We start from the raw sequence: 13,363 nt of genomic DNA, 5'->3' as shown, positions 1-13,363 counted from the left end.
ATTTAAGTGCGCGATCAAACAAACGAATCGAGAAGTTCAATCCTCGACACGTGAAACCCACTCGCGGCACAAGGCGGAAACCTCCAAGCTAATTATTTTGTTGCCGCTCCACAGCTGCTGACCTTCTGCTAAAAAGTCAAACTCTGCGTCAGCGATCGGCGGCACGGATGAGAGACCCTACCCCCCCAACCCCCCCCCCCCCACACACTGCCACTCGTCTGTTGTCAGCCCGGTCCAAAACATTTTGTTTTCGCTGTCTTAACTCTAACTGATCGTCGGCCCTTCTCCTACTCATCCTCCTCCTCCTCCTCCTCCTCCTCCTCCTCCTCCTCCTCCTCCATTTCCTCCTCCTACCGTGTCAAAACAGAAAGCCATTTACCTTTTTTCACCCAGCCTCGGATCATCTCCGCTGATCTGTGTCAAAACGTCCAAATAATGAAACCGGTGTCCCGGTCCCGCAGAAAGTGTGTCACTGTCGAGCCGAACATCAACATTCATCAGCGGGTGATTATGGCTGTCGACTCGCCATATCAGCCATAAAAGGGATTTTCAACACGCCAGCGTTTAACCGGTCAACACGGTAGAACACACAGCAGGGGATATTTCTCCCAACAGCTCCAACGCCATCTCAAAGGCTTGGTAATACACCGCCGATAAAGGACATAGGTAAATAAACGGCCATGGCTCCAGTCGTCGGATTGGCCATCCTTCAGCTTGAGGCCTTCCCGCCGCAGCGAGAGACAAACCGACTCGCTGACAAAACGCTGAACTCTGATGGCCATGGTTTACGACGCCGTTGACGTCCAACGCGCCCCCACTTTGAGTTTGAGGGATATGCGTCTCGTAAATCCCAAGGACAGGGGGGCTGGATGGTGACGGCCAGGTTGTAAACCATAGGGCGTCCCTGCGTTTTCCTCTTTATGCGTTTGTTAATCACAGGTTTAGTCAAAGGCGTGATTTGGAGGACGTCTCGGGGCCTGGCCCCACACCACACACGCTGCTTTATTGCCTGTCTGTCAGTGATCTCCGGCGGAGGCTTTGATATTTCGGTTGATGTGTGTCGTTCGTCTCTTTGTTTTTCCTCCTAGCTTCCTCCCTCACCACTTGCGATGTGACAAATGTCAACAGTTCTTTCGTTTCACAAACGAAATGAAGCTAGGTTGCCATTCTCGTCACTGCAGGCCCCCTGGGGATGCCGCATCGGCAGTCTTTGTCAAAAATGTGCCACTATCTTACCTTCAGTCATGGAGTTAAGTGTGTTTCATGCGGCTGCAAGGCTCAGTCTGCGTATGGTAGTATGAGCTTGTAGAGCTACTTATAATTATAGAAATTGGTCCCAGCTACTACTGTTGAATCTATACACATTTGTGTATATATATATATATCACCTTGTGCACAAAGTAAAGATTTTTTTAGATGTTATGTTTGCCTTGTTACTCTAAATTAGCCTTAGGATTAAGGTAATAAGAAGGAGTAGTAGAAGCTTAGTAGGTGTTTATCAACCCTAAGATGAACTTTCTAGGTTTCTAGAACTTCACTGGAACAATTCCAATAAGTGCATTGGAAGCTACCTACAGTAAAAAAAATCTTGCAAAACTTAAATGAAGGACAGGCTAAATGAAAGCTACGCTATTCTATTTTATGATTGTAAACTCGAGAAGAGACAGACCATAAGTCGTTAATTAAGGCAGAACCACTGACACTGCAAAATGTGGCACATCATTTAGATAAGGTTTGAACAATGCATTAATCCATGCATGGTTAAGGATGCTTTATATGATTTAAGATCTATCATTTGGTTGTCATTTGTTAGAAATGCCATATCCAGTGAAATGTGTTTCATGTGATTGAAAAGCTCTGTGAGAATATTTGGTTGAGTGCTCCGGGCTCTGTATGAAACAATTTAGATTTAAGACTGCTCCCTGTATCAGCTCTCACCCATTTGGGCCTCTTTTCCCTGATTGGTTCAGGGAAGACTCCATCTTGCCTGTCAATCACACACAATCAAAAATTCTTAATGGCGGAAAAACTGATACAGTGGTTGGACCAGAACGTTTTACATTCATCAAAGCTTGCTCTATTCGGCTCTTCTCTGCTCTCTCTCTTTACAACATGTTGTATGTATGACCTTAAACAGGAAATTCAAACAAAGGATGGTAGGTGTTTTTTGAACCGGTGGTTTTTGAGGGGGTTGGAACTTCTTTGTTCCAGCACCAAACCAATTTGGCAGCACCAAACAAATTTCAAGAAAAAGTAGGACTTGTTTGTAGTTGGTGTGTCAGTCTTTTATATTCAAAACGGTATATCTTTGGATCAGCTCACCATACAGGAGGGTTTCTGGCCTGGTTGCCCCATTTTACCTTCAACTCACTCATTTGGATCATATTGTATTTTGCCTTTATGCAAGGCCTTGGATGTCACTTATTTTCATTTCATATTTTGATGTTGAGATATTGCAGCAGAGTTATAGCCTATTTTTAGAATTTTAATGGGGCTTAAGAAATATGAAGTGTGTGTCGTGCCTACGTTCAGTATTGCTCGTCCTTGAGTATGTTTTTATACAAAAGTACTAGACATTTAGACCAGTTTGAAGCAGTTATACAGATACAGACAAAGATTGCTTTATTGATCCCGGAGGAAATTATTTAAAGATGAAGCCCCATTTACTTTCTCCTGCACAATCAAGAAAGATAGTTCTCGGATTGTTAAGCGTCGCTAAGCAACTTTATACCAGCTGCCGTTTCATTGGAATGTAAATATAGCCCTGTGATACTTTCACAGGTCACAAACCCTTCTATATTGTGGACAGTGTCATGGCTAGTGGGCACTAGACGAATCACAACGGGCATTGGATGTAACTGTTATAAAATTCATTTTGTTTTGACTCTTTAATAAGGACATGTACTGATCTTTTGCTTTGTTTTGCTCTTGAATAATAAATAGCCACTATCCATCTTTCAAAGAACGCAACCCAATTGATCCAACTCAGTGCAAGAGCATCAACGCAAAGATAATCAAATCCGGCATGTGTCTTACTAATCTATGAAGTTATTCGTGATTCTTTGGCACAGGCAAAGTAAGCCAGCCCATGAATATGCTCCACATGTATACGCTCCCCAACAATATAATTGGTAGTATATTGGGCATTGTCATGTGACAGTACTGTAGCGGGGCAACTGTGAGCCAGCTTATTGCTGCAGGCTGACACTCGTGCTTGTTTTCCTCTTCCGCATTCACGAATAGCGGGGAAGCTGAAGCAGCAAGACATTTACGACGCCCACACCCGGTATATCATTGTGATGGCCGCTGCACACCACAGCCCCTTTGTGGCCTGTTTTTAATGCGTTTTTGGACAACAACTGAAGACTGCAGCATCAAAGCTAAGTGCCGCCTACCTGCGGTTCACTGTCAAGACAACACTTTTGGGCAGAATAAAAGACACCTTGGCTTTCATCAGGGGAAATAGAGGCTGGAAAAAACCATTACAACACCCTCAGGCTTTAAATACGCGCCTGGCGAATCACAGGGCGGGCAGAGCGAGACCCGGCCAGGCTGTCTTCTCTGGGTTTTTAGTTAGTTCCATTTACGAATGGATCATCTTTGGTAGTTATTGCTGTATTTGAACCCATCACTTACGGCTCTCGCCCTGCCAGTGAATCCATAACCGTGGCTCCAAATGTCACCCCTGCCATGGCATCCAGTTCATCTTCATTAATTTCCCGTTCGGCGTGGGCCCTTTATCTCGTGTCGGGGGGCGCGCTGGATTGCATGTCTCTCGCTGATTTCTGTTTAACGAACGCCATTGATTTGCCCCTCATCAAATCCAAATGAATCACCGTGAAACGGACGCGCCTTGACATCCCATGCTGAACATAGTCACTCCAGCTGGAAAGGGAAGTGGGGGGTGGGGGGTCGGTCGGTGGTGGGGGTAGTTCCTTTGTTGAACAACGGTTTGACAATGTGTTCATTGGAATAAAAGGAGCACAAGAAACGGTAGTACCGATTTTGATGTAGTATGTCTGCTGTCTGCCTCTTGGGGTGACTAACGTGTGTGTGTGTGTGTGTCTGTGTATGTGTGTGTGTGTGTGTGTGTGTGTGTGTGTATGTGTGTGTGTGTGTGTGTATGTGTGTAACTTAACAACCATATCAGCCTTCCTGGCGAACAGACTACATTTCCATTGCTATTTTGTGACCTGTGGCCACTCAATTATTGCCTCACATTCACCCATTCATACACCCTTTCATATGCCCATTCATACACCAATTCATTCACCCATTCATCCATCGGCGTTGCGGTCGACCATGCAACCCTGCTCTACCTACCAACCATAGCCTTCTTCTGTTAGCTCTCACTGGTTCTGATGCGTGACATCTTGCTTTTGGGGTCTGGTTCTCGGGCGTGCCAGGCTGAGGCAGAATGTAGAGTAAACCCTCTCTCTCTCTCTCATACCTTTTTTTGCATGGCTCGGGAAAGAGGGCGGACACGGCCGGGCGTAATACCACAAAGGACTCTTAAGTCAATATTAATCTGCCAATATGAAAGCCATTATCAGCGGGGTCGATTGCCTGTGCCTCATTTAAAGAGGGGCCGCGGAATAGCGGGGAGAGAGACAGAGACGCACACAGAGGGTAAGACAAGAGAGAGAGAGGGTAATAGAGTGAGATAGAGGAGCGGGAGGTGGGAGAGATAAAAACCCAGTCAGAGTGGAGGGGGAGAGAGGGGGGAGAATAAGACCTGATTCGGGGGGGGGGGGGGGGGGGGGGGGACGTGAACCTCCACTGCGCGGTAGACCCTTGGCTTCATGTCAGCGCAACACCTTGAAATTGATGTGAGGTGGCGAGAGAGGAGAGAGGGAGGGCGGGAGGGAGAGATAGGTGTACAGTGGGGAGGGTATTACTCAGTCCGCATGCAGAGTGCTCCGTACAGAAGGCCTCCACACCAAGGACACTGGAGAGGTGATTGCCATTGTGTGTGTGTATGTGTGGTTTAGTCTCGGTGAGTGTGTGTGTGGGTTGGTCTCGGTGTGTGTGTGTGTGTGTGTGTGTGTGTGTGTGTGTGTGTGTGTGTGTGTGTGTGTGTGTGTGTGTGTGTGTGTGTGTGTGTGTGTGTGTGTGTGTGTGTGTGTGTGTGTGTGTTCGTTCAAGTTTAAGTTTTATTGCATACTTACAAAGTCATACATGTATAACTAGCATTACAATTCTAAAATGACATTGACATCACATTATAAAATATACAATCATCATTATTAAGTTTAAACAGACATTATGACTGCATTGTATGTATTGTCTAGTAAATCAAGATGTCCTTCTGCTTCTGGACAAGGAGAGGAGGATCCCAGTCCCAAACAAGTGACCCATTGGCTGTCAGCACCGCCACTCCCAGAAATGTACGTGTAGCTCCGGCAAAAGAAAGGTGAATCAGCTTCAGTCATATGTGTACATCCATGGGTCTATTGGGTCTGCATGTCTTCATCTTATTTTCTTTGTAGGCCACTGAACAATTGTTGTAGATTCAATTTGAAAATCACACTATTTTCATTCCAGGTCTGTTTTCTAGCAGAACTGTTACCGTGCTTGCGACCCGAGACCTCTTGCTGAAAATGAGGCGGTTCTTGACACAGTTAATCAACTCTGTGTCTCTGCAGGACCGACCCTGCACATAGTCTCGCCAATATATATTCTACATTAATCAACTCTATTTAGATATGAATCTGAATCAAAACTCTGATGGTGGATGACCTCAAATCTGGGTGAATCAGGCATTTCACTTTCTTCCACTGTATTTGAGTCAGGACCGACTGTATGGTGGGAGGCGTGGATCTGTCAGGAGCTCGTTAGCTAACGGCGTACACAAACTCGTCCAATAGGTAAACCGTTAAAAAAGCGTATGTCAAGGATTCAAATAAATACTGTGTTAACCAGCCCCTGTAGAAATACGCTTACTATGATCCCCCTCAGAAAGCTTCATCCATCCTCCAATCTGTTTTATCTCCGTAATGAAACATGAAACAAGCTCTGTGTCGTCTCCCTATAGAAGCTCTGCTATAATTCAGTAGGAGTGCTGTATCCCTGATTGACCTGCACCTAAACCCACCCACACACACACACACACGCGCGCACACACACACACACGCGCACACACACACACACGCGCACACACACACACACACACACACACACACACACACACACACACACACACACACACACACACACACACACACACACACCTTACTTACTGAAACCATGTCAGAGAGAGAGAGGGGGGGGGGGGGGGTTTATGAACCTCATTCTCAGGGACAGTGGAAGAAAGGCAGGCTGTTATTTTTATTTTTCAGGTTCAACATCAGAAAATAAGGCGTGGGGGAAGAAATTTAACTCCAGTGTATTCCACAGCTGTTTACCTGCCTCATTATCGTGCCGCATCCAGACGTGCCGTTACTTGCAGGTAACCTATTTTCCCACACTTCCTCTTGATCAACACTCATCCATTATTCACCTATGGGTCCATTAGCTCTGTGAGAAACGCCAGGGAGCAATACCTAAACTCGTCAAGAATTCATTTCCCTTTCTTGCTTTTCCTTTTTTCTTTCTTTTCTTTTTCAGCTCCAGTCGGAGAGCCTGAACCGCACGACCTAGCGAAAGTCAAGTCGAAGAGAGAGTGAAAGAAAACACCGACACACACACACACACACACACACACACACACACACACACACACACACACACACACATAGACACACACACAAACACTTCCTGGCGGGGTGCAATAGGTACAGTCACGGCTTGATCCAAAACACCAATGAGTTAACCTTGGGAGAATATTAGATTGCTGTGATCACTGCCTTGCCAACGTCGTCTGTCTAACAAGCAGCGCTCACACAGCCGCTAGGAAACAGCCATGCTCACAGACGCTGTTTCTATTAGATACCAACCACCCACCCATGAAGCACAAACACATGGGCACACACATACGCGCACGCCGGCACGCACACACGTACACACGCACACACATTCATGCATAAAAACGCACACACACACACACGCGCACGCACGCACGCACGCACATACATACAAAAATACACTCAAAGATGCACACAAACCACATGCATACATAAGCACACATGCAAACACAGACACCCACACACACACGCACACACACACACACACGCACACACACACACACTCGCACACACACACACACATTCACGCACACACAAACACACACAAACACATACATACGCAGACACACAGATGCACATGCAAACATATGCATGCATAAGCCCACATGCACACACAGACACACGCACGCATACACAAACACACACCCACACACACAGAATAGTGCATGCTGGGCATGTTTGTGGTGTTAAAAGCTGGGACAACATCAGTTTATTTATTTATTTATTTTCAAGCCCATCGCCGTTGGCGACCGGCGCCTTTCTCCCTCTCGTCCAATCCTCTCTTGGACTATTATTTCACACAATGCAGTAGAAAGAACAGCCGGCCTCCCAGGCGCTGGGTGCACATTTGTCATCACACGTCAGTGGGAATGAGGGGGGGATGTTTATTTCTATCCTTGTTTATTTATTTATCTATATTTATTTCTAGGTATTATTTGTTTCTATACCTACGGGTAGGTAGGTATTTTGTTTGTCTTTATATATATACATTTGTTTAGCTAAGTTTTGCTGCTAGCACCGGGTGAGAGGCAACTGGCGTGTGTCAAGCAGCGGGGGAGGCAATGTCGTGATGGGCCACACACACACACACACACACACACACACACACACACACACAAACTGATGTGCCACCAGCCTCACAAACAGACTAGCACACCTGGAATAGAACGGTGGGGGGTTGGTGAGGGAAGGGGCTTGTGAGTTAAGTGACTTGCGATGTTATTAGCCTGGAGTCCTTAGATGCCTGCTCTGCCTGTAGGCTCTTTCTGTCTCCCTCTCTCTTTCATTCTTTCTCACTTTTTATCCTTCTCTCTCTCTCTCTCTCTCTCTCTCTCTCTCTCTCTCTCTCTCTCTCTCTCTCTCTCTCTCTCTCTCTCTCTCTCTCTCTCTCTCTCTCTCTCTCCCTCTCTCTCTCTCTCTCTCTCTCTGTCTCTCTCTCTCTCTCTCTCTCTCTCTCTCTCTCTCTCTCCCTCTCTCGCCTGGCTTTTTTCCACACACTGTTCTCAGAGCCCAGCCTCCTCTATTCCTGTCAGCAAGCACATACCCCTTTCACAACTCACTCTTCCGACACACACACAAGCACACACACACACACACACACACCTACAGACAGACTTATAGACACACACACACACAAACACACACAGGCTGATTCACACACCAACACACACACCGACACACACACTGACTGATACACACAATTGCGCATGGACACAAACACGTATACATTCCCAGAGATCCTGCCAGATGCTGTGTCCCCCCCCCCCCTCCCTCCCCCCATGGGTATGTACCACGGACGAACATTGCTTCAAGTGTTACCTCCATATTGAGCACCGTGGCAAAAATAACACACAGGAAGAAGCAGCCAACAGGCTGAAGCCATGGCTGTTATCTAAATGAGAGTAAGAGAGGTGTGTGTGAACGTTGGACTGCCCGGACACCTGGGTCAGCCGTGTTTTCGGGAGTAAAACTAATAAACGAAAGCAAAAGCAACAACATTACATCCATGCATTTAATTTTGCCATAGACTGTTAAAAATGTATGAGATGAGCCGTGACTGTGTTTTACATCAAGGGTTTGCATTGTCGTTTAGGCCTCATCACAGCTGTGTCTCGTGTGTATCAGCTGGCAGCACTTGTGTACCGGTGAGATTGCCAAAGAGAATGACATATGTTATGGAGAAAAAAGAAAGACATGTAATTTGATGTCAAGCAGCAACAATAACCAGACCCTAAACGAAGCCAATAGCACTCATCAGATTGTCATTGAAGCGGAACGATTTTGGCCACTTTGGGTGAAAAGAGATATATTCATGAGGGCAATGGTAAACGTGGAGAATTCAGAGCAGTCTTGCCCAGTTTTCTTTTGTATTTTTTCATTTAACAAGGCAGCTGTCAGGGTATCCACTCAATCTCTAATACATCGAATAAAAATGCTTTTACTCCTACTTTATTTTATGGAAATACTGAGTTGGCGAACAAGAGGACCTGACCAGAAACTGCAGGAAAAAAGATTACTCTGCCTGAATGGAAGTCGAAGTGTCAAGAACATGCAATTTAGTTTCTCCAAGGAAAGTGATGATGTTGCATATCCATCTGAGACTAAGGCTGGGAGCGACACTGTAGCCCCAGCTGCTTCAATATGGTCTAGCTCTTGTGTCACCTGCCGTTAACACGTTAGCGTCTGATAGCTCCGTTAGCAACAAATGGTACAGCCAGCCATCTAGCGTCTGCACTACCAGAAACAGCCAAAGTGGCAGATTTGTCGTTGGCGACATCAAACTGTGCACCGTTCCTTCCTCTGAACCGGTGTTAATCAACTGTTGTCCTTAGGGTTTTGTTGCAAAGCATCCATTACAACAGTGTCTATTTTTGATACTGTTGTCTTGAGGAATCGTGGAGTGTTAATCACTAGATCTAAGGCATTATCTAATGGGATATGGGAGAGAGGGGTCAATATACCTGAATGTCTACTTACATTCTGAAAATACACCGTGCATGGTCACTAAATGGATCGGGGGACTGTTTTCCTTGCAGCAGTGCACTCTTATCAAGATTTCAAACGGTTCTCTCGGTGTCAAGTACCTAAGGCAAAGGGCTGATCCAGATAACATTTGCTGCAACTGTGCACAGAGTCGTGACCTGATGGTAGAATATGGCACACCAAAGTAAGACAAATAAGGTGCCGCACACTCTGAGTTCCAATATTAAGAATGTTTAATTGGTGATAACATTTCGGCCTACAAAGGCCTTCATCAGATCACAGGCACACCAACACGTTCTGCATCGTCTACAATCCATTCCCAGAACAATGCCTTGTTTAAGGACATAAACAGGATGCCAAAAGCCTGGAAGGATTCTACCCTAATAACGGGTCCTCTTAATGAATTAGCCAGTGAACCCTGGTAAGACTTTTTACCCAACCTTCTCAGCACATGCGTGCATTCCATTCTAAAGCTGGTTATGTTACGCACCTCATGGGGACACAGATAAGGGTCGCAGGGCCACCGGAAACCTCTGGTCCCAATGTTGCATCCGTGTTGGAAATGTACAGCATTCATCATGTGGGTAGATAAGCACGGTGCAGATCTTTGTAGCATCAGAGGTATCGCAACATGACGGGCCTAAAGCACCTCCGGAACACGGGGGCGCTCGTGCCCGCCTCAGAAGTTCTGCTGCAACACACCCCGACCAGTTCATTTATCGTCAAGGCTAGACGGTAGAATTCTTTGTATTTCTGAGAGCTGCTAAAGGAGTATACGGAGGAGGGAGTGTATGGCGGAGGAGGTAGCAGGGTAGCAGGGAGGTTAACTTGTACCTTGTTGACTCGAAGCTCTCGCATAACACACTCTGAGCAGCACAGCTCCGGAATGCTTTTATGTTCTCACAGATTCCTGCGGGCGGGCGTGCGGGCGTGCGTGCGTGCGTGCGTGCGTGCGTGCGTGCGTGCGTGCGTGCGTGCGTGCGCGCGTGCGTGTGCGTGCGTGCGTGTGCGTGCGTGCGTGCGAGGCAATAAAAAAAAGAAGCTGCCAAAAGCATCATTACAGTGGTGCCGGTGCAAATATATCAACAAGTCGGCTTGAATTAGTTTAATGGGACCCAACTACCCTTCAATCCCAAACCTCTCTCGCTCCCTGCACTCCCAGCCCTCCACCCCACCACCACGTCTCCATCTACGCTTGGTTTAGCCTGCCAGAATGCTGCAGAGAGCTCATGCTGCCAGAATAGGGCCTGATCCTAAATGCCCACTTACGACCCCACCCTTGAAAAGTTGCTGTTGTCAGGAAATTAAATGTGTGCACAACGCTTTTTCTTTTAAGTGTGCGTGAGTGTGTTTGTGTTGAGGAGTACTAAGTGTATCCATCACTTCTATCCCTCATATTGGCACCGGTCTTTGTCTTGGTTGGTTGGTCCGTACAATCCCTCCTTGCATTCTAATTCTTGTGTTAATTTGGCCCCTAGTCATCACCTTGTTGTCTTCTTCTTTTCAAAAAAACATTAATTGCGGGACTGCGTGTGGATTCGTGGCCACGTTACATTAAAAATGGTGCTTATCCACATCTCCAGTGGGAGAGTGCTGCTCCTCATTCAACTCTGCTGCGGCCCCGCTGCCAGTCGACTTTGAACGGGGAGCCTTATCTCCTGGGCCATAGCCACCGTTACAATGCATGGACATCACTGGGTTTCAAATAGAACCGTGGCAGCAGTGGCAACATGCATTTGGTACTAGTAGCACAAGAAAAGGCCAAACTTGTGGTATTATCATTTTAGATCAATGGAGTAGCAAGATCGAGTCAAAATGATCAGCTTTTTAATTACAAGAATATAATAATCGTTTATTGTGATTTTATTTATTTTTTTACATTTCTGCATTAAATGTTTTCACCCTTCTCTGTGTTCAGCTCTACGTTGCCACGGGGTCATCCCTATGTTCCCTAGGTCCTATGTTCCTCGGGTGCGAAGGGTTAGGGTCAGGTTTAGGGTTATGGTTAGGGTTAGGGTGAGGGTTAACCCTAAACCTAACCCTAACCCTAACCATAACCAATAGGAGGAGAGCCATTCTAACCAAATCACAGGCGAATCAGAGGCGAAAAAGGTGGTACTTGCCCCTACCATCCTACGACAAAAAGATTCGCTCTCCGGATCCTATATATGTTCCCCGGTTCCATGCAAAGCGGGGAACATAGGCCCCGGGGAACATAGGTACGCTCCCCGTTGCCACCAGTACATCTCCCATTACTGTCACAACCATCAGACAAGTTGAGTAAAAGCCTTCTGTTGAAAGTCCTTCCACTTCACAGCCGATGGCCAAGGTCATGTTTTCCTGGAAAAGTAACAGCAAAACACAAACGGCAATATTGTTCGGAAGTGACGACCACAGAGGAGCAAAACACAGAACACACAAACATTATTGAACCAGGAGCTTTATCAGCGCAAAGCCATCCATGTTGGGCGTTTGGCAAAGCAGAGCGGTCAACACAAACAGCGGCGCCATTTTCTTTGTCAGGTGGTAATTGCAGATATTGACACACAGCTGAGCTAATGTCAGCCTCCAACTAAATATCTAGCTCTGCTTTGTCACGTTGAATCCATATCCCCGTGATATGGTCGCCGACTTTTTTCGACACGGTACCATCCGCAGCGATAATACAACATGGCCCTGACCCGCAGCAGAAACAACAGTGTTTAATTCAGGCCAATTCTACGTTTTGTGATTCCAAAGGGGCATGGACCCGCCGGGGATGGCAGAGGCCGAAGCATTTAAGGCACGTAAACAAAACCACATGACTGGAAATCTATGGACTGGAATGTAGTGCTTCCATTAAGTGGATATCCTTCTTCCCTTGGCTGATTTGCTATGCTGCGAGCACTTGATGCAACGCCGGCCGGGACTCTAGAAAGACTGTTTGAAATGGGAAGGAAGTGACACCGTCTTTTAAAGAAGGTTGAGTGGTTAACAACGGATGCCAACTTAAGAAACTACTTTTTAGAAAGGCTCACCGTTTGTGTGTGTGTGTGTGTGTGTGTGTGTGTGTGTGTGTGTGTGTGTGTGTGTGTGTGTGTGTGTGTGTGTGTGTGTGTGTGTGTGTGTGTGTGTGTGTGTGTGTGTGTGTGTGTGTGTGTGTGTGCGGCCGTGTGAGCGTCTGCACATAAGTATGTGTGCATACTTTTACATGCTGGGGTCTTGCATCACACGTTCAGAGAAAATGTGGCTCAGTGATGGTCAAACGGAAGGAGTTAGAGCTGTCCAGTGCAGTTGCAACGGCAACTGAGTCTATAAATCCTGGATTTTCTGAGACCACTGTAGTTTATCGTTATTATTGAAAACAATTAACCAAACTGTTTTTGATGCAGTGCGGCTCTGGACAACCCCAGACGTTGTCTGCAGACCGCTCCCCTCTCTACTTCTCTTACAGTCCATTATTCAACTTCGTGCAGTCCGCTAAGCCTTGCTCGAAGGCTATACTGACCTCTGCTGGCCACCGGCGGCAGGGCGCCTTGAGACTGATGCTTAACTCGTGGCGAAAAGTAACGAAGCTTACTTGACCATAAGCTTATGTCGCTTTGCAAATGAGCTACGAGGGGTTAATTGGATAAGCCTTTAAGCGTGACTTATAACTCTCCGAAGTAGAGGCATCACACCCAACGTGCTACCATTTTATGAATCCATTTATTAATGAA

The 13,363-nt window shown here is 46.5% G+C and overlaps 2 protein-coding genes across 2 annotated transcripts in view; one reads left to right on the top strand and one right to left on the bottom strand.

The window, feature by feature from the left end:
- Nucleotides 1-13,363, bottom strand: part of LOC132449375 (uncharacterized) — a 117,333-nt gene that overhangs the window by 45,022 nt on the left and 58,948 nt on the right. The window lies entirely within an intron of this gene.
- The window catches only part of gphnb (gephyrin b), a 19,163-nt gene continuing 16,096 nt past the window's right edge, over nt 10,297-13,363 (top strand). Inside the window, exon 1 of the mRNA XM_060042425.1 lies at nt 10,297-10,392. Coding sequence (XP_059898408.1) covers nt 10,297-10,392 — 96 coding nt within the window. The remainder of the gene's footprint in view (nt 10,393-13,363) is intronic.

This window comes from Gadus macrocephalus, chromosome 21, assembly GCF_031168955.1.
Source record: "Gadus macrocephalus chromosome 21, ASM3116895v1".
Classification (NCBI taxonomy): Eukaryota; Metazoa; Chordata; class Actinopteri; order Gadiformes; family Gadidae; genus Gadus; species Gadus macrocephalus.
The sequence above is the reverse complement of the archived record's forward strand: the minus strand, read 5'-3'. Positions and strand labels throughout refer to the sequence as shown.